Source organism: Ailuropoda melanoleuca, chromosome 5 (assembly GCF_002007445.2).
Source record: "Ailuropoda melanoleuca isolate Jingjing chromosome 5, ASM200744v2, whole genome shotgun sequence".
In the NCBI taxonomy this organism is placed as follows: Eukaryota; Metazoa; Chordata; class Mammalia; order Carnivora; family Ursidae; genus Ailuropoda; species Ailuropoda melanoleuca.
The window spans coordinates 79,478,398-79,503,934 of NC_048222.1; the positions used below are offsets into that span (position 1 = coordinate 79,478,398).

General features: G+C 48.9%; 1 protein-coding gene across 3 annotated transcripts; it reads left to right on the plus strand.

Moving 5' to 3' along the window:
- The first annotated feature begins 3,103 nt into the window (after nucleotides 1-3,103).
- PNOC (prepronociceptin) lies at nucleotides 3,104-24,399 on the plus strand. Of its 3 annotated transcripts, none has more exons than XM_034661342.1 (4): nucleotides 3,104-3,141; nucleotides 12,432-12,589; nucleotides 20,578-20,968; nucleotides 23,784-24,399. In XM_034661342.1, the coding sequence occupies exons 2-4, from the start codon at nucleotides 12,464-12,466 to the stop codon at nucleotides 23,867-23,869; spliced, it is 603 nt and encodes a 200-aa protein (XP_034517233.1). In that variant the 5' UTR covers nucleotides 3,104-3,141; nucleotides 12,432-12,463; the 3' UTR covers nucleotides 23,870-24,399. The 3 variants fall into 3 exon arrangements, with proteins under 3 accessions (XP_034517233.1, XP_019648941.1, XP_034517234.1); XM_019793382.2 differs by having other exon boundaries at nucleotides 20,578-21,026; nucleotides 23,784-23,892; XM_034661343.1 differs by lacking the exon at nucleotides 3,104-3,141 and adding an exon at nucleotides 12,104-12,155.
- Nucleotides 24,400-25,537: the final 1,138 nt, after the last annotated feature.

Genomic DNA, 25,537 nt, shown 5'->3' on the forward strand with positions numbered 1-25,537 from the left:
GTAGATTAAAGTTATCAATGGCTCAGGGGCGCCTGGGTACCTCAGTCCATTAAGTGTCTGTCTTCAGCTCAGGTCATGATCCCGAGGTCCCGGGATGGAGCCCCATGTTGGGCTCCCTGCTCAGCAGGGAGTCTGCTTCTCCCTCTCCCTCTGCCTCTCCCTCCGGCTCATGCTCCCTCTCTCCCTCTCTTTCAAATAAATAAAATCTTTAAAATGAGTAATAGTTATCAATGGCTCTGGTGAACAGCCCCTGTAGAGCCACGCCTCTGTCCTGTGACTTCATGGTCTTCGCCCAACTTGGCTCTGGACTGCCCTGTGACTGCCTCGAGCCAGTAAATGGGGCAAAAGCAATGGAGCGCCAGCTCTGAGCTAGCACCACAAGGGATTCTACCTTGTTTCCTTGCTTGATTGTACTTGCTTGGCCTTGCACCTTGGACTTGCTATGAGACCCTGCCAGACCAGCCTGTTGAAGGGATACAAGAGACACGTGAAGGTGAAGGATAAGACCCATGGAGGAGAACCAAGGTGCCCCCAGCTGACAGCAGCCAACTTCTTTTTTTTTTTTTTTTAAGATTTTATTTATTTATTTGGCAGAGAGAGAGAGAGACAGCCAGTGAGAGAGGGAACACAAGTAGGGGGAGTGGGAGAGGAAGAAGCAGGCTCTCAGCAGAGGAGCCTAATGTGGGGCTCGATCCCAGAACGCCGGGATCACGCCCTGAGCCGAAGGCAGACGCTTCACGACTGAGCCACCCAGGCACCCCAGCAGCCAACTTCTTAAAGCCAACACGCGGCTGACTGCAGATTCATGAGGAAGAATCACCCCCCTGACCTCAGCCTGAATTGCCAATTTGCAGTATCATGAGCCAAATAAAGGATTTGTTGTTCAAGCCTCTGGCTTTGGTGCAGCTTGTTATGTAGCAACAGCTAACTGAACCCTGACTGATATTTGAAATAAATATCTGAGGTTTTTCTCTTTAAAAAAAAAAAAGTTGGAGGTTGGAAATCCAGGATTGGCATGGCATCTGCATACTTATGAGGGACCCAGAATCATTCTGTCTTTATGCTTCATCATCTTGAGTCCATGGCTTTCATCCTCAAAGTTGTCTCATGACCCAATATAGCTGCTACGGCTCCAGCCATCATATTCCTATTCCAGGCAGGCAGGAAGGAGGGCAAAGAAGAGGCTTCTTCTAGTTGAATTGGCCCCCTTTCAAAGAGTTTTGTTGGAAGCCCCATCCAATGACTAGCACCTTGATGCTCATTGGCTACCTTCAGCTGCGAGGAAGGCTGAGAAATGGAGGCTTTTAGCAAAGCACATTGCCACCTAGAATAAAATCAAGGATACCATTGAGTGAAGAAGAACAGAGGAATGAATATCAGGAAGGCAACCAGGAGTATCTGCCCCAGCATGTGTGAAATCAAGCTCCAGGCCTAGGATCCCCACACACATCAGGATGCAAAACTGCCCACATGTCATGCTAATTTCTGAGCCCATAGTGGTGGCTTTGAGCTGTAATCACAAAGTGTAACTTTGGGCAATCAAGGTCTAAGTGGAAAATCGTGGGTGCATTGGTCTCCTGGACCCTTCTGCTGGGAGTACAGATGGGAGGGAAGTTTTATTCTTAGAACTTGTTGCTCTTCCCTTGAGGCAGGTGCTTGCTTGCTTGCTTTCTATTTTTTTTTTATTGAGATGTAATTTACATAACATAAAATTCACTATTTTAAAGGATATAATTCAGTGCTTTTTAGTATATCCACTACGTTGTGCAACCCTCAGCACTATCTAATTCCAGAACATTTCCATCACCTCCCCCTCCAAGAAAAAAAAAAAAAACCCATGCCATTAGCAGTCAAAGCAGATGCTTTCTTCCACCCTTCCCCGCCATTCTCGGGTCCACAAGAGAGCCAGACTTGCCACATGAGAGGGCACTTGAGCTCCTTGCACAGCGTAGGCTCAAATCTTGGGATTCTGGAATATTTTTGCATCTTCTTGGGAGAGCCAAGGAGGAGGTCATGTTGCAATTTGCCTAAGGCAAAGAAAGAGGGATCCGCAAGGACGCTGGGGAGCTAAACATTGCCTGCTTCTGCTGACCGTGAGCTGCCTTCCCACGGGGAAGGGAAGGAGGGTCCACCCTGAGTGGTGGGGGCATCTTCAACAGCTTCTGAGACTCCAAGGCACGTGGGGGGGTGACACCCGAAAAGTTCAGCAGCGGCTTGGAATGTACTCTGTGATGACCCTAGATGTTGACAGGGGATTTTTAGATTCAGTGGGTATTATTTAATGTGAAAAGGGTGAAGGGGATGCAGAACTCATTTATTAAAGATCTTATATGTTCCAAAAACAAACAGAATCTCATTTCTCTACTCACAACGGTCCTGGGCGGCATCATACCCATTTTACAGAAGGAGGACCTGAGGTTCCCCAAGAGGAGTGACTTGCTCTGACAGTAGAGCCAGAATTTCAGACACTTCCTTCTGAGTGTAAAAGCTCAGCATTTTCCACTGTGTCATGCCACGGCACCTGTGAAAATGCCTCCTGGCGTGACCCACGACAGGTAAGAGCCTCTGCCTTGAGTGGCCTAGTTGTTGCTGCCTGTGGGCCAGTGACAGTAGAGGGGGCTTGGCTCAGCTCAGCTCTGGGCTTCTCTGTGCCGGTGGGAGCTTGGCATGAGATTCCCCTCCTTCTGCACGCTTCCTGTTCTTTACTCCTCAGGCAAAAAGGTTGTTCAAGGAGACTCCAGGATTGGGGTCTGCCTTGTCACTGTCACCAGGAACCTTTCTTTCTGACTGACTTGCCAGAGCTCCCCATCAGTCCTCACCGTGCCTCTGAAAGCAAAGGGAAGGCAGCTGTGGGATCCTGGCTGAACAGAGTCCAGGTAAAGCAGGCTCGAGAATGGATGCATGGGGGGGTTGGGGTGTCACAGGTCTGAGCACAGAGCCGGGGGGGCGGGGAGCAGCCAGGGAGGATTGTAGGTTCTGCTGCTCGCTTGATTAAGGGGGTCAGCGTGTGTATGTGTCATCGAGGTGGGCAGGGAAGGGGAGGGCTGTGCGTGGGGGGGAGGATATATATATGCTGGTGTGGCTGATAACAGCGGAACCAAGCCTCACATCCGAAGGAGCCAGGCTACTGACAGCTCTCAGGTAGGCAACTGCATGTGAACCCCAGCCCCAAGACAGACAGCCGGGAGCCCCAGGAAGGAGCGCAGCTGCCTGGGGCTCTCTCCTCACCCTCTCTCCTTTGTCTGGGGTGGATGCTGCTGGCCACCTGCAAAATTATTTCCCCCTGCGTCTTACTTTCAGGGCTCAGAGAGGGGGTGAGAGGGGAGGGCTGAGATTTTTATCCTGAGGAGAGATGCAAAAGAAGAAAGAGCTGAACTTGGAAATGAGAAAAAGTTTTGATTCCCCAGATGTGGCCCCTACTGTGTCGTTGTTATCTGTTGAGAAAAGGTGGATGCAGGAGTGAGATTAGGGGAGGAGCAGACCCTGGGGCAGGGGGCTTGCCTTTCAGGGCACCCTTGTGAGCGATTTCTCTCTGGGGCTGACTTCCTTTCTTTCCTTCCCTCGGAGCACTTTCAGGCTGGTTTTCAACATGCCACTGAACTTGATTTGGATTTGGGTTTTTCCGTCCTGAGGGAACCCTTCTCCCTTATGCACTGAATAGAAATTGCTGGTAATGATATGGGGAAAAGTGGGACCCAGGGCGTTGTGCTGAACGCGGCCACTGTGTGTGAGACTCACGTAGATTTCTGCAGGGATGACCTTGGACTCCCAGACCCTGTACTATGTGGTGGTTTCTTCTCTTTCTTTGCATGTTTCTCCTCCTGCCCATCTCTCCCACCGAAAGGTCTCTGCTGAGTCCTGCTGAATATGACGTTCAGAAGTCATCCAAACTCTCGCTCTTTCTCAGCCTCCTTCTCTGTCTCCTTTGTGCATCTCTCTCCCTCTCTCCCTCTATTTCTCTCTCTCACATACACACACACACTCTCTCTCTCTCCCTCTCTGCATGTCTCGCTTCCCCTCCCTTCATTACCCATCCCTTCCTCCCCCCATCTCATTCAGAACATGGGCAAGTTCTGGGGGAATTTCAAGTAAAGCAGGATGATTCGGGAAATGGACTATTTAAAGCGAGCTGTCTTGGACTTGAATACCCTGATCCTGGGCTTAAACATCTGTGTTTCACTTCCTCGAGCAGCCCATAATTGCCCCAATTATAACCAATAACATTGTTCGGCAGACTAACAAAAGATGAGCTTTGCATGGCATTTGCCAGCAAGCCTAAACCAGAGTTTTCAACATAGATGGGGGGAAAGTAACTGCCTGGCTTCTTATCAAAACCTCCCAAAGAAATTGCTGCTCTTTCTCGCTGCCTGTGGGTGGCTGCTGCTCTCGCTCCTTTCTCGCATTTATAAAGTGAGGCAGGGAAATATTCAACGCACTTCCACTGACGCTGCGATACCTTGAACAGAAAGGATTTGGGTTCCTTTGCGCTGGCTGAGACCTCTGCAGGCGGGGATGCCTGGAGAGACTTCCCTCGAGCACCACCTCAGTAAAAGGAGCAGCTTCCACTGGTCCATGGGTGCCGCCCCGTCGAGGGCACTGTGGCGCAGCCTGGAGTTTGGGGGTGCAGTTCTGTTCTCCACAAGGCGGCAGCCCCTGGTTTACTAGCTGAAGGCTGAGCGTACTCGGAGTTTCAGAGAATGCAGATTTTGCTTTGTCAATGAGGGGAGTAATTGCAGGATTAGGCTGAAACCCGTGCTCTCTGGAGCTGATGACAGGAGCTGTCACAAAGCCGTTTTGTATTCAATCAATCAGGTATTTATCATCTACACTCCACCAGGCAGGGTAGATGGGGGGGGTGCTCTGGTGGATTCAACAGAGGTGATGATAACAGCCCTTTACTCTCATGCAATGATTTACATCTTCATGCTTTCGCACCCATTATCCCCGGCAACAGCCCTGTGAGCCGGTGTCATTGTCTCCGCGTTGCAGTTGGTGAAACTGAAGCTGAGAGCTCAGCTAAATACCATGTCCGGGACTGAGCTGGACCAAGCCCTGGCAGGACAGAGTCCAGCCTTCCTGACTGCTGCACACCAACCCCCTGGGCCCAAGGGTGCTCACCAATTAATGGCAGCGAGGGTGGGACCCCACAAACACAGTGAAACGATTAGAGGACAATGCAAGGCTGGGTGTAATGAAGTCCTAAACGGCGTGGTCCAGACAGCGAGTGCTGGAGGAATTTGGAAGAAGGGGCACCTGCTCCAGGGATTTCAGAGATTCGAACTGGGCAGGCAAGGAGGTAGATTTGGCTGGGCTGAGGGCTTTGGGGGAGGGAGGTGGCAGCCAGGACAAAGCCACAAAATGAGGGCAAGGGAATTAACCTTGACTGAAACCTACTATGTGCCAGGAAGTGAACTAAACTTATCTACATGCTTATTTCATGCTAACACCCACCCCCCAACACACACACGCGGTAGGGATGTGAGGTTTAGGGATGTGAGTGTTCTATGGTCTTATCAACAGGGTTCAGTGAGCCCCAGCCCATAGTCCCACAGCTCCAGAAGCCCAGGACAGAAACTTTGCAACTGCGTCTGGGGGGAGCCACTCATCAGACATCGTAGGATGGGGGTGGGCCCTTCTCAGAAAATGGGAGTCCTCCCAACAGCATCTTGTGGTGGCTTCAATGGCTGAGAGCTCATTAAGCAAAGGGGATTTTCTCAACGCTTTTATTTCAATGCCTATAGGTGTTTCCACTCTCTAACATGAGGGTTTCCTACTAACTGCAAACCTTGAGATCTGGGGCACATCTATTTTGGGGGCTGAGCCAATTTTCTGGGCATCTCCCTAGATAGGCTCCAGTCATGTTCAGTCTTGACGTTCTGCGATCTTGTGATGCCAAGTCAGCATTGCAGAAACATGTGCGGCCCGCTCTGAAGGGCCTGGCTTGGCTTGCTCCCGAGGAGTCGAAGTCTCGCTGAGAGTGTCAGTGAATCGCCACACAGCCAAGGCGCAGAGCCAAGCTCCCCTGTTCCCACACCCGTCCTGTGCTCCCTCCCACCCCCATCCCCATTCATCATTTCATTCGTTCAGCCAAGAGCATGTGTGACATTCGTGATAGGAGCCTCATAGGGCAAAGTATCAGGCAAGACTGTCAGAAGTCCTCAGCTTCGTAGGAGCGCAGCCGTGTAGCTGAATGCTAACGAGTTAGGCCAGCGGTCTCCCAGAGGGGCGTGGGCCCCCACAGTCCACTGGGCTTTGGGAAACTGAAGCCCTTTTTTTTTGTAATCTTTCTTAATTTGCACTTTAGCAGGTTTTGGAATGTATGTAACTTATAAGTCAATTGGGAGCGTGTGCTCAGAGCTGTTTGATGGCTGGAGGTATGAGGCTAAAGCAGTTTGAAGATTGTTGGTCTAGATTCATTGCTTTTTGGCTATTAGGTATTTTCTAGCCTTTTTGAAAGACCATGCAGTGATTTTAATATAAAAGCAAATGAAAGCTTTTAAAAATCCATTTAAATTATTCTGACAGCCTGTGCGGAACTGCGGGCCAGAATCAGGAGGTTCAAAGTTCAGAGCGATACCTTTCCAGCCTGAGGCAGCCCTGCCAGGAAATGTGTCTGTTGCCCCTCTCCAGGGCCTCTCCTGAGCCCGGCTGGGCGGTTCAGCCTCTGGCCTGTGCTGCCCTGGAGCCACTTTCTCATTAAACCCTCTTCTGCCCCCCACCCTCCTTCCCTCCTCCCTCCTTGCTTCCCACCCCAGGAGAGCACAAATATCTGGCCACTTATAAAATAAAAACTAACCATCTAACCCAACGGCCTCTTTCTGGAGAAGGGGAAACTGAGGCCCAGAGAAAGAAAGGGCCTTGCTGCAGATCCCACAGGTAATGACAGAGCTGAGGCTGGAGCCCTGGCCTCTCTCGTTTCCAGCACAGGCCTCTGGCCCACTCCTTGCTCACCAGCACCCGCCACACTTGATCTGTGTAGGGCGGGGGACTTGCTTTGCCCTCCACCTCCTCTGTGCTCACTCCCTCCTTCCAGGCGGAAATCTAGGGCAGAAGAAGGACCTTTTTGAATGTAAGCGTATTCGTGAGAGGAGGAAAAGCCAGTAAAGAGGCCCCGCTCGGTCATAGCTGGTGAACGAGCAAAATCTGGTGTAGGAGTCCTGTCGACAATGGGTCAAAGAAATGAGGCGTGTAGAAGACAAACCCTTGTGCCTGTGGGCCATGAGAAATTCCTCTATGGAGGAGAGGCGACAATAAGGACGTTGCGATCAGAGAGGGGGAGCCCAGAGTTCCAGATAAAAGGGGTCCTTAGCATGAGCTCGCCTACACAGAGACAGGTGCCTGCAGAGTTCGCTGAGCGGCCAGCGAGAGCAGGAGCTGGGAAATCAGGTAGGCACGAGGCTCACCTCTGCCCCTCCGAGTCATTTCTCCTCAAGTCTCTGTCTTCTCAGCTGTCAAATGGGGGCATAGGATGCATGCTTGCAAAGCAATTAACACAGCGCCTGGCACCTCGTATTCTAAATGTAGTAGTAATGTGATGACCGTCGAGGACAGACAGAGACTGGCCCAGGGCGATTCCACCAGAGCTGGCCAACCCGTCCGAAGCAGAAGCAGCATATAGCGTTTATGTTTTCCCAGAACACGCAGTGTGACGTCAACACATGGGCCTTGAAGTCCTGGCTCTGCTGCTGATAAACTGGATAATCTTAGGCCAGCTGCTTAACCTCTACGAACTTCTGTTCCTCTCACAAAGAGGTATCTGGTTAACCCTCGGATAGAGGGTCGGATATGAATATAAAAATCTGTTGTAACTTGTCAAGAACAATATCTACTTGCGTGGCTGATGGAAGGAACAGAGACGTACGTGCCTCTAGCAGGAAGGCCGCCCCTCCCCCTTCTCTGCTAAAAGCTCCAAAATTACAGGCTTTCTCAGAGGTCATAAGACGAAACTCAATTAACTTCTTAGCTTCGTACGTAATCCTCCAAACAGATAAGCAACTAATTATATTGCCCTGGGAAGGAAGATTACATGCAAATAGATTAAGGCTAAAACACAGTGGTATTTTATCTTCATAAGCAACGAGGCACAATTAAATTTACGAGGTGTCATTACCGAAATAAGAGGTAATTAAACATTTCTTTATTCAATAAGAGATGTCCGGATTATAGCAGCACCACACGGAAGTGTTGACCGAGCTAGGTTCACCAGGTGAAGTACAAGCCAGGTAAAATTCAGGCGTACCCCGGGCAGTCTTATTGACTGATGGTCAGGATTCCTTCAATAAACAACCACCACCACCTGTCGTGATCCCCGTTTTGCCGTTGAGAAGACAAACACTCTCAGGTAAAATCACTCGCCCAGAGTCACACAAAGGGTAAAGATTAAATATAAATATACCCCATAAATTAATTAATTACCCGCCTTCGCCTTACTTGGCATTAACTTACACACAGAGCTACGAGAAAAAGCTACATCGATGTTGCTGAGATTTCTTAAAAATGAAAAACTTCTATTGAGTTTCCAATACAGTTCAAAATCTAACTTAACCCAGAACACAATGGTACCGGGTGCTGTGAGGAGTACCAAAAAGTACAAAATGCGGTCCCCTTTGTAAGGATAATTAGATTTATTTTGAGCTTTCACTGATATTGGTCTCATTGAAATATCACAACCCTGGAGACAGGCCTATGTTGCTCCCATTTTAGGGATTCTTGGAATTGCAGAGACTAAATAGCTTTGTGTACGGATGGGTTTTAAATAATAGGTGGAGTCACTCGTTCAGAGCGAGAGGTGGGGGGACATAGAGGGTAGGGAGGTGGGAACCTGGAAGAGAGGTGTCCCGTGGACCCACCAGGAGGGCCAAGCGAATGCCAAGTAGGTTCAGGAAGGTTTGCCAAGTGCCAAACCAAGGACAGCTCACATTTTATATGCGGAAAGGCTATCAGACACATTTTACATGCTAAATGTCCCACGAGCTCATCTTCTTTCTTCACCTCACCCTAAAAACCCATTTACCCAGAATTTGAGATAACAAACATCAGTCAATCCACAGGGCATTTCCTGAATGTGCAAGCAGCCGCGGTTAATGAGGTTCATGAAAAACCTCAGCCGGAGAGCATTTCATTAACAGCTGTCACAACTTATCAGCTCAGCCTACGCCAACATTATGTATTGCAATTGTGTGTTAGGAAGGAGCCGGTCCCTGGGCTCCCAGCCTTCCCTTTCCTCTGTGACATACAGGCACTGCCATCGTGTGGCCAGAGAGGGCACAGCCATGCCGTTCTGGACAAATTCTACAAAAATGTCTCCCAACTTCAAACTAAAATTTAGTAGAATAAGAAATGGAAAGGCAAGTCTGAAATTAAACAAAAGACATGTTCGGGCAGTCCTCAGTTTAAGACATGTAGTTATATGGCGGCTGTTTGGAATTCAAGATGCATTTTCTCTTCAAAAGAACCTGTGTGATGAACTTCCACGGCTTGTGTACCAACACCTATTTAAGCTGCTGTTAAATGACACTGTTCCACCCATGCCTCAGAGCCCTTTGCAGCCAGCCTTCTACCGCAGCGCGCATGGGGCTCCAGCTGAGGAGAGCATCTTTCCTCGCTCTGGAACGACCCTGTTCCCACCCCTCCCCCCTCACACTGAACACACCTGCTGTCGGTCACACAGGTCCTGAAGTGGCTTCTGTGCCGTCAGCGTCTCGGGCCCCAGTGAGGCAGAGGCTCCTGGACACTCCCCAGCTCTACGTGAGCTAAGGAGAAGAAGAACGCTGTCACGTATCATGCATCCTCAGCACCTCTTAAGTGCCTCCTGACTCCGTGCTGGGTGCTGGGAATACAGAGAACCACAGAACATGGTCTCTGCCCTTCAGAAGTCACCGTCCAGTGGGGCAAAGAGACACAGAAGTCCAAGCGTACGGTCCGATGTCGTAAGGGCCACGCAAGGCACAATGATGGTATTACAAAGTGAAGGCTATGCGTTGGGCTCTTCCTCTTATAAGCCTTTGTGGAGTACTGGGTATGTGCCAGGTGCTATTTTAACTGCTTACAAACATCAACGCATTCATCACCCTGTGAGACAAGTACTACGATTGTCCAAGTTTTACAGATGAGAAGCTGAGAGGCTGCGTTACCGATACGGGGTCTGTAGGGATGAGCGGATGAGAAAACGCGAATCAGAGCTCGGTGACAAAGGTCTGTTGTGCCTGTTTGACAGACAGGCCCCGAGGCTCTCATCCTTCCCACTGTGATGTGCTGCTTCACCATGCCATGGAAGCAGACGAGATTCATCTAGCTCAGACCAGGGGTTGCAGCTGGCTTCCCGGAGGGGATAATTCTTGAGGTGCGTAGGAAGTGTGACCTGGAGACGGGTATACTGGGCAGAAGGAAGAGCGTGTGCCAAGAGTCAAAGGCCTTAAGTACAGGATAGAAATAGGAACGACAGGTGACTCACTAGGACCAGAAGGGACGCCAGGGTGCGCGACGCGAGGGAAAGCTAGAGAAGGCGGGCAGGAGCAGTACGCAGTCCCACTGGGGTTACAGATTTAACCATGAAGTGACATCAGCAGTCTTGGAGATGCCGTGCTGGGAGGCCAGGTCATGAGGTGGACGAATTAGGAGCCCATCACAATAACCAAGGCCATAAGTCTCAACGAAGGCCCTGGCCCTTGGGATAGGGAATAAAAAATGCATAGGATAGGTTTCTTTGTATAGGGGTTTGTCTTCATTGTTCATTAGCCCTGGACACCCCATCATCTGTAGGGTAAAGCCCAAACCCTTTGGAGGGCAAACAAGAGCCGGTTCCATCGGAGCAGACCTTCTCTTTTGCAGGGAGCTTCCCTTAGGGCATGTGGGCAGGTGGCCCTGGGACACCTGGTGGCTTGCCACCCCCTCACAGGCTGTGGTCCTAAGTCCTCTCTGCCTTTCCAAAGACTGTTTCCTGGGACTTTCAGATGCCCTCTTCTTTGTCCTCTTGACAAACTGCTACTCATTCAAAGCCCATCTCAAACGTCCCCTCATTGACTTAAAAAACACTGATTGAGCGTCTTTTCGCGGATATCCTCTTGGTATGAGATGCTTGGGTGACACCCAAGAAGGGCTGGGAGAGTCTCCCAAAACAGCCACTGGTGAATTCAACGGCAGGATCCCCTTCTTTCTCTTACCGACTTGCTCCACTCCACATCCATCTTCTACCAGGGATTCTCAGACTTCAGCACGTGTCTGGATCATCTGAGAATCTTGCTGAAAAAAAAGCAGATCCAACTTCAGTTGTTCTGGGTTAGGACCTGACGTTCTGCATTTCTAACAAAATCCCAGGTGATGCTGATGCTGGTCTTGTAGGCTGCATTTGAAGAGCAGGGCTTATACATTTTCTCAGTAGAGTCTGATGAAAAAGCAATAAAAGCAACAATTTTTTATTTTTGATCCTGGACTCTTTGTGGAGGTAAAGTTTACATACAGTGAAATGCACAGGATTTCAATGTACAACTCCATGGGTTTCGGCAAATGTATACACCCCTGTGACCTGTATCTCAGTCGAGAACATTCACAACGTTGCCAGAAAGTTCCCTTGTTCCCCTTTCCGTTTCATCCTCCAAGTAAAGATCTTTCTACAGGGACGCAAACTGATGCAGTCCAAGGAAATAGCTTTCTGATTCAGGAGGCTGGATCACAGGATGAATTTAAAGAGGAGCAGGAAAAACTGCACATTGTTCCGGCAATCCTACATAAAGAATATCAATGACTAATCTAACTAATAATAGTTGAAGCTATTATCTTCGTGTCTTTGTTCATTTTTCAATAAAGAATTGCACATACCTGGTCCTGGGTTTGCATGGCCTAGCGTGGTGAACCTAGATGCTGTGCGCTCAGGAAGCTAGCTCACGCTAGCAGGGCAAACAGACAAGGAGCCTGGGGGAGGCTTCCGGAAAGAGCAAATTCTGGCTTGTCGGGGCATCCCTGTCTGAGACAGGGAAGGCTGGGGAGGAGACGAGGTACACAAGTCATTCATAAATCTCACTCTCGCACAGCACTTTGCAAAACTTCCCTTGCGGATCTCCTGTCTTCGCATCGGCCCTGTGCCAAGACAGGTACCGCCGGTCCCCTTTTATAGCTATGAAAACTAAAGCTTGGAGAGATCACCTTATGGTCACACGGTAAGTTGCAGAGTGAGGCCTTCAGCTCCCTGGAAGCGCTTAGGCAATTTGAGGCCAGCTAGGTGGCTCCCCTAGGAGCCCAGACACTAGCCCCTGCCCCAGCGGTGGGCCTGGCTGACCAGAGCAGGCCTCTTGTATCCTTGATGACCCATTCCCTCCTGGGAGGGGAATCCTGAGCTCTGGTGCTGTTCCCTCTGGTGCACCCCCCCCACCCCATGTGAGGCCCCCCCGCAGAATGGCTGTTCTAATTGCCGCCCACCCTCCCTTGTGTTTTAGCATTTTAGCACCCTGCTTCCTGCTCCCGCACCATGAAAATCCTGCTTTGTGACCTCCTGCTGCTCAGCCTCTTCTCCAGCGTGTCCGGCAGCTGCCAGAAGGACTGTCTGACCTGCCAAGAGGAGCTCCGCCCAGTTCTTGACAACTTCAACCTTGAGGTAGGCCCCAGAGCATCCCTGTCTTCTCCTCCTTCCTGCCTCCAGACCCAGAATGAGAAATGACGGCCTTGCCCAGAGGTCAGGGACTCCTCGCCTGGTGTCCCTTGGTCAGCAGGAAACGGATGAGGGCGTTCGCATTTTCTAAGGGCAAACCCTGTCATCTTTCCACTTTTCCACATTCAGATAAACGCCTGCCTGGGCTGTCATTTTGTTCCCATTATTAAAATAACGCATACTCATTTTGGAGAATTTGGCAAATTTGGAGAAGTCTTTAAATTTTGAACTCGAGATGCAAATCTGGCATTAAATTTCTTTTCGTTAAATAAACTGCTTTCTCAACTGCATTCATGTCAATCTAAATAGTTATTCCTCTATTAAATCCAATATGACTCAATTATTTTTTCTTTGTAGTCAGACTTCTTTCAAAAGATGTCATATTTCAAACCCCTCAACCTTTATTTTTTTAAGATTTATTTATTTACTTTTAACATTTTTTATTTATTCATTTGAGAGAGAGAGAGCATGAGCACGAGCAGGGGAGGGTCAGAAGGAGAGAGAGAAGCAGACTCCCCCTGAGTGGGGAGCCCGATGCAGGGTTCAGTCTCAGGATGCCGGGATCACAACCCGAGCCCAAGGCAGACACTTGACCAACTGAGCCACCCAGGCACACCTTATTTATTTATTTTAGAGAAAGAGAGAGAGAGAATGGGGGGAGGGGCAGAGGGAGATAGAATCCTGGAAGAGTCCCCCCTTAGTGTGGAGCCTGACACAGGGCTTGATCCCAGGACCCTGAGATCATGACCTGAGCTGAAATCAAGAGTCAGCCACTTAACCAACTGAGCCACCCAGGCGCCCCTCAAACTCCCCAACTTTTAAAAACAACCGAAAGTACCCACTGCTCCTTAAGGCAAGTGTGCAAATACAGAGCCTATATTCACATTGAGCTAGCCCGCTAACGATGACCAGAGGCAGCCCCTACGTACCCAAACACCAAGCTCTTCCCACACCTGCTCAGTGGTTTTTGAGCCTGTTTTCTGAACAACAAAAACTACTGCATCATGAAGAGCATCCCCAGATGACCCATCCAAAGTTGAGCCATCCTTCTCATTCATCCATTACGGTGTTTCTAAGCATTTACTGTATGCTGAGCCCAGGGTCAGGCCAAGGGATCCGAAGGTAAGCAGATGGATGGAGTTTGCAACTAGTGGGAGAGAAGATCCCACAATCCCTCCAAGAGGGATTAATTATTGGGTGCTGGGGAAGCACAGAGCAGTGGCCCCCAACCTAGACTTTTGGGGTTTCAGGAGGAACAGATGTGGCATTTAAGGAACTGAGAAAACTGAGTTTGGCTGGAACGCAGAAGGCCCACAGGCCTTTGCTGTGCAGCCCAGAAAGGTTTAAAAGCTCATCGACAAAACACTTTCCCCTGACCTTAGTAAACAGGGCAGACAACTTAGTGTACATGTAAACCAGTGGCGAGTTGATAATCTGATAATCACCACCCTGCTCAATTCTCCATTTGCAGTCTAGACAAGACGGGAAGTTATGCACAATTCTGGAATCTCTAGCCTTCACGGCAACCCTTTATTTCCCACTCAAAAAAAGCATTAGGACCTGAACCGATATTTGTACACCCAGGGAGAAATCTACACTTGCGGCTTTGAGCCCCTTGTGCTGCATCACTCCTTAGCTGCTCCCTCGGAGGTCCGGGGCCAGTTTGCAGGCTTCCTTCTCCTTGTCCTCTCCTGGCGACCTTGCCTGGTTCCCTTCCCCATTCCGACTCCTTTTTTCTACTTCCTGTTGGACTCCCGTTCCTCTCCCCACTCCGTAAACACAAGTGACCACCAAGATTCGGGATTATCTCGCCATACCCTCTCCTTCTGAGATGCCATGCCTGGATCCCAGGCCTTCAGCTCTCCCCAGGCTGCAGGTGCCCCAACGTCCTCTCCTCACCTCAATCACTTTTCACAGTTCCTAAGAAATCCCGCTTTCCCTTCCTGGCCTTCCCAAGGGTTCAGGAACTCATCCCACCATTCTGTGCATGCCTTTCCCTCCTCCTTCATCCAATACTCCTCCTTCAAAACTCAGATTCAACTTCACCTATGAGAACACTGCTGATTCTCCACCTCCCCCGAATAGAGCCAGCCCCTCTCTCCTTTGTGTTCTGACAGTTACTTCTGTCTGCTAGGCTCTCAGCATAAGGTGGGCGCCTCCTTTTCTGATTGTGCTGGGGATCCCCAGCGCAGAGCACAGAGCGTGCACAAAGCAGCACTCAGTGAACACGTTCCATGGAAATTGTAAGAGTGCAAGATCTTTAGTCCACTAACTGGCCCGACCCCTGCAAATGCTGCAGACTTTTTACAGTGGTGTCTTCCAAAGCCAGTAAAGAATTTGGAGCCTGTTTCCATCCCTCCCTAGCATCTTACATCTCTGGGGTCTAGACAACACTGTTAGTAGATACTAAGAAGTAGATACTTCTTTGAAACAAGTTAGGCTATGGCCAGTTGGAGCTTCACAGGGAGGGATAAATCCTTCAAAGCGCCTGCTGAACCTCACAGGACCTGATTGCCTGGTTGATTTGTTTCTAGTTTGTATTCATATTTAAACCTATTTTTTAAAATTTTTTTAAAGATTTTTGTTTATTTATTTGACACAGAGAGAGGTAGTGAGAGAGAGAACACAAGCAGGGGGAGTGGGAGAGGGAGAAGCAGGCTTCCCGCTGAGCAGGGAGCCCAATGAGGAGCTCAATCCCAGAACACCGGGATCATGACCTGAGCTGAAGGCAGACGCTCAATGACTGAGCCATCCAGGTGCCCCATATTTAACCTATTTTTAAAAGTTTGGTGAAATGCCTAGAATGTTGACAACCACATCTCATTTCCAAATCTTGCAACACTTTTCCAACTCTGTGAATTATGGGGGCTGGGGGAACTTAAAGATTTCAGCACGGGTCACCTTCCCAATCCCTCCATGAAATTATGTAATACTGAACTATTCCCAGGCCCCCCTAAGTCCTCGGCTTTATCAAGAAGTTCTGTATTTCTCACCCCGGATCCATGGTCCAAGTATGGCTGGCTTTTGTTAGACTATCATTCTGGTCGGGAAATGACTCATACACCCAAACCCATTGCAATGTCTTGGGCTTCCACCTAATTATGAATGGTACTTCCTCCATCAGCTTACGTAGAAAAATCTAGATTCACTGCATAGTTTTAGAGGAAAACGAGAAGGTAACCCTCAAGGTCTGGGGAAATTTATTTACAACTTCTTGAAATTTGATTAATAACAAAAGAAACTAACTTCTAGTGCTTTCTACTTTCAATACATGAAAACTCTTACTCGCTGATTTGCAGTAAGAGTTCCTAATAGTGCAAGTTTTCCCTTGCACTGTTCATCTGTTTGCCTACTAGTGTGAGCCCTCAGATATTCTAGCAAAACCTCCTAAAGCAAATAGCTTCCAAATGTCTCTTGGTCAGAGGTGATTTGATTTTTTAGTGGCAGAAACCTGACAGTCTCAATGAGCCTCTTCTTTTCCTTCCAATGGGCTCATGTGCCTATTTCCCTAACGTTTGATCCCAGATATCCAAATGGCCCTTTTCTCAGTTTCCCCACAAACGCAGCTTTACAGATCAATTTGGCACCAGTCTGAGACTTTCCAGATGCTCACCCACACTCTGGCTTAATAGAGCAATGTCATCAGTGTGGGCTGTGAAAATGCGTCCAGCTCACTTAATAGACCATTAACCAATCTCTGGAAAGAGGCCGGTGGGTCCCTTAGACCAGGGTGTTAGGCGTTAGGCTCATCTGTCCATCTGGTGCTGCAAATGCTGTTGTGAATTTGGATTCCTCACATTTGCCCAAAACCTTCTCCTAAATCAAGAGTTGAGATGATTTTGTTAGTATCTAATACATCTAACAGTATGTTGAGTCTCTGTACAGCCTATGCATCTGGCTTGATCATAGAATGGCATTTTCTCTGATTGACACCTCATCTAATTACCATCTGGGCTTAGGAACCCAGAGGCTCACAGAAGATCTAATAGCCTCTAGGTTTAACAACCTCCACCTATTCTTGTAAATGGAAGGAGCCGAATCGCTCAACAAGCATTTGGGGCTCCTATTCTGTGAGGAGTGGACCAAGTCTGCTCCAAGGCCATGTTAGCTCCAAAGTCTAACTCTTCTGCTGGCTTTCCCAATACTACCTACACTCTCCTGCCTTTCCCTTTACTACGTAGAGTCGGATTCCTCACACTCAGCACTGTGGACATTTAAGGCTGGATAATTATTTGTCATAGGGGGCTGTCTGGTGCATTTTAGGTCATTTACCAACATCCTTGGCCTCTACTCATTGGATAGCAAGAGTGTCTCTCCCCCCCTCCAACCCACTGTGTGACAACCAAAAATGTCTCCAGACATTGCCATATGTCCCCTGGGAACAAAATTGCCCCCTCTAGACACCCACTGCTATAGAGTAATCACCCAATAGGATTATGATCTGAAAGAACGTACTGCAAGTTGGTTTTCTTCAAAGTATTTCAGGAGCAAGCTAAATACAGACCCAAGTAACCCTTTCTCTGAGGGAGACTCCGCCACTGTATTCCATGGTGACACCTTCCTCCTCGGGGCAAGTTCCAAAGCAGGGTCTCTCAAAGTAAGTCCAGCTTAGAATCACCTGAGAGTTTGCTAAAAATGCAGATTCCTGGGCCCCACCTGGACTTACTAGGTCAGCATCTCCGGGAGTGTAGGCTGAGAATCTGCATTCTAACAAACCAGCAGCGATTCTTAAAGAACACTCAGGTTGGCAGCTACCATCGTGTTAAAATCTGCACTCCCCACCTATGGAAGTTGCTTTCATACCCAGTGACACTGTGGGTGTGAAAAAGTGATTTCTTTATGTATCTCTGCTAAGCTGGCACTGATGATATTAGCTCTATCAGCACCTCTGAGGAAAATCTAAATGGAAAAGACATGCTCGTGAGTTATGTATGAGCAGGGCCCATCGTCACTACCTCTGGCTAGCCGGGGGGCTCGCAAAAGCTGCACCTTGGAAACCTTATCGGTGAAGAAGAGCAGCACTCCCACTGGCTACTGTCTCTTTCTCCTCTCTGGCCCAGAGGAAAATGAGCAATTTTCCCATCAGAATTTACCTTTTAGTCTCGCAAGATCCTTACTCTTGTACTCATTCGCACCGATTTGCATTGCAAGCACACAGAGCTCATTGAATAGATGTCCTGGGTCGGAGCTCGAGACATTTGCGTCCTCGTTCGGGTAATATCTTGTCTAACGGTGTAGTTTTGGACACATTACTGAACCTCATCATAACATGGGAACACGGACTACGTCAGTGGTTTCCAAACCTAACGCAGATACCCGATTACCTGAGCTTTGTAAAAGTAAGTTTTAAACCCTGGTTCTAGTCCACAAGAATTTAATCGGCTTTTGAATTCTGTCTTTTTAAAGGCTCTGGGGGGTGCCTGGGTGGCTCAGTTGATGAAGCGTCCGACTTGATTTCGGCTCAGATCATGATCTCAGGGTCATGGGATCAAGGCCCACCTTGGGCTCCTTGCTCAGCAGGGACTCTGCTTCTCTCCCTCTCCCTCTGCCCCCATCCCCCACACTCTCGCTCTCACTCTCAAATAAATAAATAAGTTCTGAGATGATCTGGAGTCATACCCAGACCAAGGAGAAGAACAGGCTTGAGGTGGAGAAAGTGTATCAGATCATTAAATTCACCTGCTAGTAAGAAAGACCTAAAGTAACAGTGGCTTAAACAAGACAGAGGTTTGATTCCTCGTAAGGAGGTTGGGAGGTAGATAGTACAGGGCCGGTATGGCAGGTCTGCCACCTCCCCAGTGTCCCAGGCTCCTTCTCCTTCTACTTTATCTGTAGATGGGTGCCACTCTCACATAGCTTCCATCCGCTGAGTCATTCACGGTTTCAAGATGATAGCGAATTGAGCACCAGCCAAAATGCCTGCGTTCTAAACAGGAGGCTGGAGGAAGGAAGAAGGATAAAAGGATGCTCTCCCCAGATAAGTCAGCCTCCTGTTTTCCTGGAAGCCACGCCTGATCACTTCCGTGTATATGTCATTGGCCACCTCTGGCTGCAAAGGAGTTTGAAAAACGTACGTGTGGCCTTCAGGAAGAAAACAAGTGTTCTGTTAGGAAGGAGGAAGAGAGATGGGGATGGAATGGACAACTGGCAGTCTCTGCCCCAGAAGGGAATTCTTAACAAATTGCATTTAAAGTGCTAGTCAGACACTTTGATGGAAAGACCAGACAGGGATCAGAGAAGTGTCGGGAGTTCAACAGATGTCAGGTGCTGGACATCCAGACCTGGGATGCCCTGAAAGGAATGACCAAAATCACAGAAATGAATAGTCACTGGGGGCAGATTGCAAAGAGAGATGAGAAGAATCTTAAAGATAGACTCTTAGGAACACAGGAGGAAGGAGCACAAACAGTCTGAGAGGTGAGCGCAACATCGGAGAATTTTCAGAAGGGTGTGGTCTGCATTGCCAAATGCAGCACCGTCTGTGAGAATGAGGGCTAATTGGATCCGGCGACTGGGAATTCACTGGTGGTCCTCTAGAAGGCCGTTAGTGGAAGATAAGGGTGGGAAGCAAATTTAAGGAGATGAGGCAAAAATGGAAGATGCTGAGATGGAGGCATGAGTGCAGACCACATCTTGGAGAAGCTTGGCAGGGACAAAAGGGGGTCAGGGGCAGGAGTGGCAACGGGTTGCAGGAGAAGTAGTACTGGAGGAGCCATTTTGGGGGGTTCGGTGGGACAGCTGCAGGGTGTGTGATTTAGCTGCAGGCACATTGCACTCCTTGGCTAGGGATCAGGTTGGAGACTTTGCCCATATTGGCATCTGTGCCACTCTGAACACTGGGGACAGGGTTTTGCTCCCCAGATAGGGGGTACTGGGCACACACACCAGTCTTCCAATGTCCTGCAGCTGTCCAGACAGAGCAGTAACTCTTGATGCCCTGTAAGCCAGGAAAGACCTCAAGGTCTGATGAAGGGCTCCGTGGCTGCCCACTGACCATGATGGCAAGGTCGAGTTGAAGTGGGATTTTCATATGGCTGAGGACAGAAACACAGAGAAGGGTTCGGGTGAAGCCAAAACAGCAAATAGTAGGAAAAGTTGGAAGTTAGATGCTTCCAAAAGACCCAGTCAGAGATAGGAATATGGGAGGCGGGGTCAATGCAAGGACCATTCAGGAGGGGTGTGGAAGCGTCGTGGCCAGGCTGTTGGTCTAGCTTAGAAGTAGGAGACACCTGGAGAGACAGAGCAGCATCAGAAGTTCCCAGGGGCCTGGCAGGTCCACTGGATATCATCTGATGGTCCCTCTTCCCCACCTGAACCCGACTGCCAACGTGCCCACATTCCAAAGGGTCTTGACTCTCATTTTCTATAAGTGATGCACAGGTAGTGATAACTAGTACATGTGGGATGAAAAATGAACAACACCAGGGTTCGTCTTAACATGGCGACCTTAAAATAGCCATGCAGATTTAAGCACATGCTTTGACATCCGCAACTTCTTAAACCAACTGACCTCTCTCAAGCCTGGTAAGAGAACAAAATAGAATTCTTCTTTCTGAGTGACCCTCGTGAGTTGTGTTTGGCTCTAAAAACTCAGCTAGGGCTCTAACTGGGTGTAGTTTGGGGCACTCTTTTTGCATTGACTTTCTGTGTCACCTGGGGTAAATTAATCTTACCTCTCTGAGCCCGGAGTTTCTTCGTTTGTGAAATGATGGAGCTGGGACAGATAGTTTTCTGTGTCTCTGCAACTCTGAAATTCTATGAACCTAAGTAACTACATGTAAAACTGCTACATGGTCCTTAATAAAGAGATGCTTCAGAAGCACTTGCATTGGTACTCATGTGGATTTTGTAGCTACCAGAAGGACTTTATCGCCTTGCCTTGGACTGATAGACATTCCCAATCCCTCTCCTTTCTCCTGCCTCTGTCTTTGCAGGTGTGCATCCTTGAGTGTGAAGGGAAGGTCTTCAGCAGCCCTCTCTGGACTCCATGCACCAAGGTCATGGCCAGGGGCTCCTGGCAGCTCAGCCCTGCTGACCCAGAGCACGTGGCAGCTGCCCTTTACCAGCCGAGCGCCTCCGAGACGCAACTGAAGCGCATGCCTCGCATCAGGAGCCTAATCCAAGCCCAGAAAGGGACAGAGCCCGGCGTGGATGAGGCTGGAGAGATGGAGCAGAAGCAGCTGCAGAAGAGGTTCGGGGGCTTCACCGGGGCCCGGAAGTCGGCCCGCAAGTTGGCCAACCAGAAGCGGTTCAGTGAGTTTATGAGGCAGTACCTGGTCCTGAGCTTGCAGTCCAGCCAGCGCCGGCGCACCCTGCATCAGAATGGTAATGTGTAGCCGGAAGGGGAGCCCCTCCCAGCTGCACCGTCCACTTCAACCCATGAGTGAGTTGGGCACAAACGAGCTGGGGGTAAAAAGAAGCCTTACATACCCAACTGTCTTAGCCTCCCTCCGGGGCCTGGAAGCACATTAGCCCCCAAATACATACACACACCCCACACCACCTCAAAGTGCTCAGCTCCTGGGAGGCGGGGGAGATATATGTTCACCTCCCCACCTCCTACCCACCCTTCGTCTAGGGAGCAAAGATTTTCCTAGGATTGTTCCTTAAGGCTGACCACTGCCATTTAGAGATTGGTTACCATGGGGATAATAGTAGCATGTTAAGATAACTAATTCCTCTATAGCTCTCCAGGAGCTCAGTTACTATGGGGACAGTTAAGTGGACCAATCTGCCTATCCAGTTGCCATAGCAACCATTCAGTTCACCTTCCCTCAGAGACTATCTCCAAGAACCCATAGCTGGACCTACCTCTAGCCATTTGCAGTCTGATTTCTGTGGCTGTGATGTTGCTGTTTCAACTTCGAAGACAGCTTAGCACTCTCCTCCCCTACCCCCTGTATTTCAAGCGGACTGGATTCCACGGAAACCATGGCCCTTTCCCACTTTCCCCCTGTCAAGGAGTTCTTGTTAGGACCAGGAGTTATACTTTCAGCTTTTCTTTCCTCCACTCCTCATTTGTCCATCCTGCCACCTTGCCAGAAATGGACTGATTCCCTGAGGTCAGTGGCATCATCACTGAGCAAGGCTTGGAGAATTTGGCCTACCTGACCAAGTAGTTTTAGAATAGTGACTAAGAGATCGTCATCTTACCTCACTTCCGCTTCTTCCCGGGGGCCATTTTTGTTTTATTTTTGTTTGTTTGCTTGCTTGCTTTTACTCCTCTCTCCCTCCAGTCCTTACTCCCATGGGAATGCTTATGCATGTACTATATTACGTGCATAACAAACATCAAAACCCCTAATTTACTGCCCAGTGGTTAAAAACTCCACTTTCCTCAGCCCAACACCTGTACAGAACTTCAAGTGGCACAGGAAACTCGCACAGTGGAATTTTCTGAAACTCTAAGAAAATCCCTCTCATCAAGCATATGTGCCTGAATTCATATATGGGAGTCTGATGATCTCCAGAGCCTCATACCTCTTCTTCAACAGTCTAGAAACTTACACTAATGGAAAGAATGAATCAGTTGGCCTAAAACATTCCCCAAACATTCCCTAAGAGGGACTTTTCCCTGACTCAGGGGCATTTAAAAAAAAAAAAAAAGGCTACATGTGCTGTTTTATTATACTTTCCATATGCCAAAGGTAGCCCGATCATTAATAATCTTCATGCAAAGTGTACTAATACAAATGTTAATCTTTGGCACCCACACTTCAGCATGGGGCAGCCCATGTGGCTCTTTGCAGGTAAGCTGGTTTGCAAAAGGCCCATTGCCAAATACAGACATAGGGATTAAGTTGTGAGGAGAAAGCTGCCATGTGTATTTTAGCAGAATGATTCATCCCCGAAGGCCCTGAATTAACCCGCACCGTTTTTGAAGCCATACTCCCGGATCCTTAACAAGCATCCTATTTCTTCCTAAGCCATATTTGCACAGCACCTAACACAGTTATCTTTCAGAAGCAGCCTGGATTGAATTCTTAGACATTTATTCTTCTTAAAGTGGCTCTTTAGGGACACGGAGGCCCTTGTCTAATTCTGAACCACAACTATTTTCTGTACCTATAGACAGTTTAAAATCAGTCACATTAGCAGGAATCAATTTATTTAAAAAAAAAACAAAAAAACAATTTGAGCCCCTATTCAGACAATTGATTTTGCTACTTTTCTATTAAACTTCCAGCTGAGAGGCACTGAGATGTAACTGGTAACTAGCTTCTGTCTGCTGCTTTGCTCAAGATGTAAAGTTCTGGATGGAACCATTGAAAACGTTAACTAGCTCATTTGGGTATATTATTGATTTTTCTCCTTCCTCTTTCTGCAGCTGTCTCTGTGTGTCCTTTGTGGCACCCATTCATGGTGGCTGAGTTCCAGTGGGGACATGTACTTACGAATCCACCCCAGGCAGCTTAAACCCTGTCTTCACTCGCCTGCACACACCCCAACCAGCCCTACATGCCTGAGATGTCTCCATCGTGGGGGATCTCGTTCCGGGGCTGTTCTGAGATGCCCAGTACCCACCTATACTTGGAAGTGGGGCCTCCTAACACGGAAATGGGATAAAGAACCCTATTAGAAGGTGTAATGATGTGTTAGGAAGGAAGGACATTGAGGTGCAGATCCAGTCCTAGACAGAACTGTGCAAAGGGGTGTCTTCCTCTGGTCCCTTTCCCTGTCCCTACTCTACTCTGTCTTCTGCCCCATGCCTTGACCCTTCCTGACAGTGGAAAGTGAGCGGATTCATTCATGGTGAGGAATTGGTGAAATTGGGTTTAAAGAGCACTGGCCATATAAAAGAGCCATAAATGAGGACACAATTTAGCCTCAAGAAATGAATTACTGCACATGGATTCCAAATACCAAGGATTAGGGAGCTATTTCTGGGCACGGGGCCTACTCTATGCCCTTCAAGTCCCAGCCCACAGACTTCCTCTTTATTTTGTGAGTCCTCCCAGTAGACTTGAGGTCAGAAAAAGCAGGTGTATAGAGGAAGTTAGGGAACCCTACTTGCTGCTTTGGGAGCTCTTTATTCTGTTGATAAGTTTTTCAATGCCTCCCAACTATTGCTCAGGCAAATAGGATTAAAAGGTCAGAAAAACTATTGGGTTTGCCATTTTAATCATTTCTGTCTCCCCAGGTGTCCGGGTGATCCCCAAAACAGCATGTCTCCAGCCCCAGACCTGCCGGCTGGGAATCGGGACTCCTTCTTCCCCAAGGCACTGAGGCAAGCTTTGCCTCCAGGTCTCCGCCCCCAGGGCAGAGACCCTCCCTGTCCGATTGTCTCTCCCTCCCCATTCCCGCACCCCGCCCCCATGGCATGTTTCATGACAACCTTGTTGCTACACCAGAGTGTATTTTTGTAATTCCTCCAGCTCACATAAAAACGGCCCCATCTTTCCTTCTCACTCCCCTTTCCTCTTCCAGGGGTGGGTCAAAGGAACAGGAAATCAAGCCTGGGGTTTTGACTTGTCACTGCCATAACTTGTTTGTAAAAGAGCTGTTCTTTTGGACTGATTGTTTTAAACAGATATTTCTCCATTAAACTTCTACTGAGCAAATGGTTAATAAACTGGTTGGCTGTTCTTAAGTGAGGTAACTGAGAGCCCAGACTCCAGACACGCCATCAGAGACAGCCTCTCTTGGGAAGCAGAAGCAAAAAGCAAATGGCTCTCCTTCATATAAAGCTTGAGGGGCAAGAATACATGAGCATGGACACCCAGATTACACTCCGTCTCCACATCCAAGTGCGTGAATGGAATGGGTGGGGGGCAGGGTGCTCAGAACCTCCCAGTGTCACTGTTGGGGCAGCTCGCCGGGCTCCACCCCCAGTTTCTGATTCGGGAGGAATTTGCATTTTTAACAAGTTCCAGGTGACGCAGATCTTGCTGGTTTGGGACCACTGGATGGAGACACGACGAAAAGGGCAGAGCCTAGCCAAACTTGCTGGTGTCATTTTTATCCCCAATTTAACATGAAACATGTTAAGGTGTAACTGTCAGGCGAAGAAACAGAGGGCGAACCCAGACAGGGTAGGTGAGGACAGTTAAACATCTACAGTGTAGACCAGGCGACAGGAAATCAGTAAGAGAGGGTAAGGAACACTTCCTGCAAGCTGGGAGTCCTGGTGAGGGGGTTACTACTAGAACCCAGGGAGAACTGGAGCTCTCCGCCCCCACCCCCCAGGAGGGAAACATAGCCATTCAGACACTATGTGGTGCAGGAAGGGCCAGGAGATGCACTATCCCAAATTTCTCTCTCCTCTGGCCCTTCAAACTTCAGTCTGGTCTCACCTGCTGGTCAAAGCCAACCGGAAGCTGGGAAGTTAGAGTGCGTGCATGCAGCCAACAAGGTGAGCCTGGGAGGTGCAAATGGAGAATGTGCAACTCAAAAGTCAGAATCAACATAGAGGGGCTTGGGCAAACTGCAGCTTAGTGGTGGATTCTACTGGAACTTTTCTTGGGGGCAGGGGCAAGGAAAAAGGGGCACAAAGAAGCCCTCTGCTCTACCACAAGGTAAGGGAAAAGGCCACAAGAGTACCCCCATACCAGCTGTTGGGCTTGAGTGATGTAATCCAGCCCTGGGATCTGGGGGCACATGACTCTCACTGTCAGGCCCCATTAGGGCTCCCTAGATCCTGCTCTCAGAGATGCCTGTGGTCCCAGAAGCTAAAGTTGCATACAGCAGTCCCAGTGCAGCAAGGGTGGGATGTTGCTTTCTGCTTCCGACCTAGACCAACTTTATCTAGCCCTTCGGGCAATCACAGGACGTGGAATCAATGAACTCAGGGAGTGCCCCCTGTTGCTCTCCATAAGCAGAATATGACATATGACTTACTTTTTCCTAAGTCATCTGACTCCTCAAACTCAGGAATATAGCCAAGAGCATGCTCCC